Source organism: Aplysia californica, unplaced genomic scaffold (genome assembly GCF_000002075.1).
Source record: "Aplysia californica isolate F4 #8 unplaced genomic scaffold, AplCal3.0 scaffold00027, whole genome shotgun sequence".
In the NCBI taxonomy this organism is placed as follows: domain Eukaryota; kingdom Metazoa; phylum Mollusca; class Gastropoda; order Aplysiida; family Aplysiidae; genus Aplysia; species Aplysia californica.
Window position 1 is genome coordinate 1,296,045 of NW_004797297.1, and position 6,805 is coordinate 1,302,849.

At 40.3% G+C, this 6,805-nt stretch overlaps 1 protein-coding gene across 1 annotated transcript in view; it reads right to left on the reverse strand.

Annotated features, from left to right (window-relative positions):
* The window catches only part of LOC101845148 (aquaporin-4), a gene marked incomplete in the record, with an annotated part of 39,483 nt that overhangs the window by 14,542 nt on the left and 18,136 nt on the right, over positions 1-6,805 (reverse strand). The window contains 2 exon segments of the mRNA XM_013090185.2: positions 633-769; positions 3,771-3,879. Of these exon segments, the coding sequence (XP_012945639.1) occupies positions 633-769; positions 3,771-3,879 (246 nt within the window).

A 6,805-nucleotide genomic window follows, 5' to 3' on the forward strand; every position in this document is an offset into this window, starting at 1 on the left:
CTCCTCCTCCTCCTCCTCCTCCTCCTCCTCCTTTGGATACGGAAAAATCTAAATTTCAGAGGCTATGCCCTATTGAAACCGTTTTCAGCTTTTGGGTCCCCTACCATACTAGTACTAGCTACACCCAACAGATCCTACGTACCTTAGCTTGCGTTATTACATACGAAACAACAGGAAAATGTATTATCAAAAGAAAACACTAAAAGAAGAATTTGTTTGTTGTGACCATGCCCACCAGCCAGTAACATTGGCAATTGTTCGCAATGCTACCATAACCTTTTGTCAACAATGTGGTTGTCGTCAACATCATTGAAACTGATTTTGCCGGGTGCTTTTGTTGGGTCTTTGTTGTTGCTGTTGTTATTACTTTTGTTATTGTTATTGTTGTTGTGGTTGTTTTTGTCGTTGTTGTTGCTGTTGTTGTTATCATTGTCGTCGTCGTTATTGTTGTTGTTGCTATTGTTATTATTATTGCTGTTGTTGTTGTTGTTATGGTTTTTGTCGTTGTTGTTGTTGTTGTTGTTGTTGTTGTTGTTGTTGTTGTTGTTGTTGTTGTTGTTGTTTTCTTAGGGGTGTTGGGGGTGATGCAAAATAATTAGTAGTAGCGCGTGAACGTTGTTCAGACATCTTACCGCGAACAGATGGCACATGGTGACAGACAGGCCGATGGTGAGGGGGGCGGACCCTTTCAAGTCTCGTCTCTTCCCGTCACAGGAGGCGAAGACGGTGAGAACAAGGACGAAAGTGATGAACAGCTCCACGCCGATGCCTGATGGAAAGGAAGACAAGCTTGTTATGGACAAGGGTGACCATTACAACCATCATCACCATCATCATCATCATCATCATCATCCAGAATTTTGGCAGCCTTACCAACCCCCCCCCCCCCACACACACACACACACACATACACACACAAACACACGCACACACACACAATTCTCGTCATTACATTCATCATAATCTGCAGTTGCAGCAGCAGCAACAGCAGCAACGTCTTCCGTATTGTTATGTTTAAGCAGTTGGTTATTAAATATGTATTACAGTCGTTGAACTACATAAAAATGCACCTGAAATATGATTACTCCTTGGGGTTGCTCTTTACGTCACGTTTAATTGATAGGAAGGAAATCTTGTTTTAAAATAGACTGCTTTTGTGCAAAGTCCGACAGCCAGTGAACCGTTCAAAGGATAAATCAAGAACACCATTTTAACTTAAACGGTCTGCTGCAAGTCACGATTACAAGCCTTTGTACCTTTTTTTTTAATTCGCTTCTTCTAGTTCACTTGGATATCATTACTTTGGAAGCAAAAACAGAAGGCAGCGAGGAAGGGGGAGGCCTAACAGAAGATGGGAACAGGACATAGAAACCTGACCTTGGAATCAGAACAACTCAGGCAGGTAGAATGGTCAGAGACAGAGTGTTTTATTGCAGGAAGGTCCGAGAAGCAACGTCCACCTTACTGGAAAAGCTAAGAAGAAGAGGCAGAAATTATACGTTGCTCTACACGTCATTCAAGGATGAGTCAGTAAAGTCAGCGTGGTGTGGTGATCAAGACACTTGCCTCGTAATGCGATGGTCCAGGGATCGATCCCACCTGGAATTGCAATATATTCCTATCAGGGAATTTTTAAAGCTTTTTAGTATTGACTCATTCCTGTCGCAGTCATGAATTCGTTGTTGACAATTTTAATAGATTACTGATCTCTCTTAAAAGAGGAGTTTAAACATAACACCACCAGATGTATCATTCATTATCCTGGCTGTTTATAGTGATTCACGACTTTTTAATACAGATATTACTCATAGTTAACCGACTGAAAACCACCGGTTGTCAGCCCCGACTCCCGACAGGTGATGTGAAATCTGATCCTGGGGTTAGAGAATATCATTGACATTGTTCCGTATTACAGAACGAGTGAGTCATTCATCGCCCGATACATTATTATCTCCAGGTGATCCAGCTGGGGTTTACAGAAGTAAGGGTGAGTCGTTCATGTAGTTGAGAGTGTAGTAACTACTATTTCCAAACAGGGAGGTTGAAGACAGTGAAGCAGTTAGTAAGTGTGAAGCAGCTGGTAAATGTGAAGTATAATAAGAATGTTTTTGTAAGAGATCCCAGACGTAGCTTTTTTTCATGCTATCTTTTACCATTCAGCTCTGACGCTGAAGAATTCGCCCACTTTGAGTGTTAATATCAGGAAGGTATCAGGTGAAAAATAAGAGTTGTCAGTTTTTAGATGATTTGATTTGAGATATTGGTTGGAAAGTGTTTCAAACCTATTCTGACCAATCTAAGTGTCCAGAGTTAAAACCTGATGAGTTGCCCAATGCCAAGCTTGGAAAAAATGATAAGCTATACGGTGAAAATCGTGACCTGTCGAGTTTTTCATGTTTGTTATCTTAAAATCTCCAAAAATGAAATTCCTTGTTAATTTACTTTTCCCCTTCATATAAGTACATAAAATATGTATAACAATTTCCGTCCCTTCTTTAATTTTGAGTCATGAGATATAATATATCACACACTGTCTGTAGTGTGCTGTAATGATTATATTGTTTTTATAAAAGTTTTGGAGACCAGCTTGAGTAGACAAATGTACACTGGCGTCTGCGACATAGCCGTTAGTCACTTCGCAGTCGAACAAAGGCTATCCATGTTCGATTCCCATATGGGGAGAATTTGTATCGATTGACACAGGCTTGCTACCGATAAGTTGTACCCCTTTCAGTTGGTCCTGGCAGGTAGAGTCCAAACCCGCAAACTATATAATCAAAATTGTGTCTATTGGGGCACAAAAAACGTATATTTATCAAAGACAAAATTACATATACGATAGTTGGAATAACAACAATAACGAGTGCAGCAAAAAATGAAGTAGAAAAAGCAGCACCGACAAGGGTAAGAGCAGCGGAGGAAACAATGACGATATAAACAAGCACTCTTCCGTCATCAACCTCACTGTAAACCCCATATCACCAACAACCTACAAAAAGCCACAACGAAAACGACAACAACAACAACAACAAATACAGACAATAACAACACTAACAACAACAATAACAACAAGGACGACAGAAGTATCAACAGTACCAACAACATAATAGAACGACGACAATGCTCTTTCATACTTTACATCAGCTATTCGGGTGGGAGTCACAACCACGCGCCTGCCTGAGGGATCTAGTGTTAGCACCAAACGAAGAAATAAACTAACATCATGACTAATCTGCACATCATACTCAACATTTCAGCATCATCGTCGTCGACGTCATCATCATCATCAACATCATATCATCATCATCATCACCACCATCGTCATCATCATCATCATCATCATCATCATCATCATCATCATCATCATCATCATCATCATCATCACCACCACCAAATACCAATACATTTTCTTTTTCCTTTTTTCCGATTTTTTTTTCTTGAAGCATAACTTATTATCATACCTTTGACACATTTTTAAAGTAGCTTATGAATATCTGCACCAAATCTGGACACAAGACAAAAAAATAAGAAGACAAAATGAAATAATTCTCGGATGTTAGCCCTTTTGACACTGATAGATACACAAAATTTTCAGGTTAGGTTTGGAACAGTTCAGTACAATATGGAATGATAAAACACATAGTTTACTTGAAAACAATTTAAAATTTGAAGTGTCTGTTTTCGGCCGACATCTTCATTCGTAGATTGCGAGAAGTAACTCATTTTGTCAACACGCCTCACACACAAACAACGACCACACACGCACTCACCTTGGCCCACACTGACGTGGTCGCCGAGCAGAGTGGCGCCCAGATTGTTCCTGAACTCATTGGGAGTGAGCCCATACAGGATACCTGCACCCACAGTGGCGCCGATCAGCTGGGGAAGACAAATTAAATTGTTTGGCAGCGTGGTGAAACCAAGCTCTCGACAAAATAATATAATCAAAGAAATTGTCGTATAAGATCCTTTGAAATTTTTGTTCCCATGTTATCTTCTTTTTTTTTTTGAAGGGGGGGGGCGCAACACCTTTTACGTTAATTCAAAAACACATTTATGTGTGGATTTTACTGAAAATGTTGATCAAAAGCACCCAAAATAATGCAAATTTACAGTCGCCATGGACGCTTAAGCTTTGGAAATCACCTAACTTCAGCGGGTATTTTCTTGAAAATGTTACCTCAGAAACCAAGCGATCCCTACCTCCTTCAATTGCAAATATCTCGACTTCTATTCAAGATAGAAGTGTAATTTTTTTCATCGAAAGTAAAACAAATGAATAGGCTGTAAAATGATACAAAGAACTCCACATGCCCAAAAATGCTAACCGACTGATTTCACCACGTCGTGACACAATAATTGTTATCTTTATTTTCATAAATGTTTTTATATCCCCTCTGATCACAGACTAGATCATTTCAATTGCAAGGCTTGCTGCTTTGAGAGTTGTCTTTTTATGTAGATTTTTTAACGCCTCCATCGACACAATATAGATCATATAGAAGGCTAACAAGGGCAGTGAGTGATACAACATCCCAAAGACACAACGTCAGAGCAAACTGAGGTCTCGAGCCCCCGAACCTGCAATCTCACGGTTACTGGTCCGGTAGCCTAACCACAAGGCTACGGTCCGGACGGGACAGAGCACATCACCGCACAAAGATGTGGGAGGTACTCATAGTTTCTTGGTGCAAGGCTATAGGTTCGGATGGTTAAGACGGAATTAGATATTGCATGCAATGCTTCTTAATTTTTACCATGGTTTATTATACCTACTACAGCGGTAAGCTTCGTTTCACCTCAGTAACGCTATTAATATTCAAAGAGAGATGTAAAGGGACATTTTAGGCATGGTCGAAAATTCACAAAAAAATAAATAAAAGTTTTTTAGTTTGAAAAGGTCTATTTTGGGATTCATATTTGGGTCGTTCTCGTCATATTGACCGTAATACCAACTCAGTTAATATTTTTTCTTATGTCCACTGCACTGTATAGTGCGGTTTAATTGTGATAGTATGCCCCATCCTCCGAACACGGATTACGACACTTGTGTAATAAATGCATGAAAATTCTGTCCAAACCTCCCACTCCCACAAGACATTCAAGCAAGCTTTATTACTCCTCAAGGTAATCGTATTTCTAATGAATACCGTACAGTAACCGTAAATATTGTACGCCCCCGTCTACTAAAATTGGATCATTCTGGTGGCGAATTACTTCAACTCAACCGGTCAAGGTGAATCTAAGATGTTTTGTGATATACCCCAGGAGAAAAGCGTATCTGCTCTATGAAAACAAGAAATTGTGGGAATAGAACTCACGTCTTTCGCTTTAAAATCTATAACTTGAACCGTAGCATAACAGCACGCACTTCTTAATTTTTTTTAAAGAATTCTTTTTTCATTAATGTAGGTCTTTACATCACCACCACCACCCCAATACGCCCAAAACATCGACACAATTTAGATCAATTAGGAGGCGGGCGTCGATGCTATCTGTCAGGCCTACTCGGGTTGAGAGGGATATAATATCCCAGCAGAAAGACAGACAAACTTGATAGACATTCTCCCCACATTGGGGCAGAGGGGCGGGAGGGGGAGGAGGGGAGTCGAACCTAAGTCTTCTGTTTGCCACGGTGAAGCACCTATCCACTACCCAACAAACGCCCCTCTGTTAATGACTTTTATCCTTAACATCGTAAAATCCTTGGGACCTTCCACGGGCCACTTAACTCTTAGTGTACGGCGCGCCGTTTTGGCTAGTTCACGGCATCGCCATGTTGTTGACCATCAAAACAAACACCTCCAAACCACAGCCATTCCGTGTTATCTATAAACATACTGTACTTATTGCTTGGACAATTCATTTTTACTCAGTTTGGTGCATGTTTAACCTTTTTTTTTTAAGGTTAATTTTGAGTGGAGTTATAGGAGGGAAGTTTATGATGCTGAAAACTTGGAAGACAAATATCGGTTGGGTACAAAGGAGAAATAGCACTTCCCTGTACTAATGTTAAGTCTCCAAAACAGCAACAATCGGTTTCCAATGGCCAATACCCGACAACACAAAGAGAACAAAAGGATGGACAGAACTAATGGCTCAGGGCGAACCATGGTACACGTCCCAAGGGGGGTATCAGTTTACCATTCTTTGTATTGTACTTGACAGGGTAAACAACAAGGTAACATAGCCTAAATGCCTTTCTCGAGTGAGAGAAGGGAGAAAAAGCGAGGCGTGTGTAACTATAGCTCCCTTCTCCTCTTTTCTGACGCTTCAAAAGGTCTTAGTTTGTCGTTATAGAACTTTTAAGGTAAGTCCTCATTTCCTACGGATTTTAAGAATAAATCTCAAAGTGACTTCAGTTTAACATATATACAAGAGTAAGTTGTCTTTGAAAACCCATGCGAAGCAAAATGTAATGCAAGCACATACAGGCAGACGTACTTTAAATCCCATTGAGGCAATTAAATGCGTAACAACAGACCAAAACAATGCTGAATTTCTTGATCCTTTCCTCTCTTAGGGAAAGACTTAGAGACTAGAGACAGACAACCAGTTGTTCATGTTTGTAAACAGGCAGACAGACAGTGGGTGGTTGGCGGGTGCTCTGGTGCGGTTTGCTTCATCCTTCCTCTCTTTTTTTAGGTTTGTTACTCTCTTGTAACACCTCCAATCTTCTGACGCTCATATGACTTTATGCAGTTAGGAGCGCTGTAAAACCTCTACTGAAACTAAACTAAGGCAGACAGACAGAAGACAGACAGATGGATACATCGATTGACAATCCATTGTGTAAGCATATATA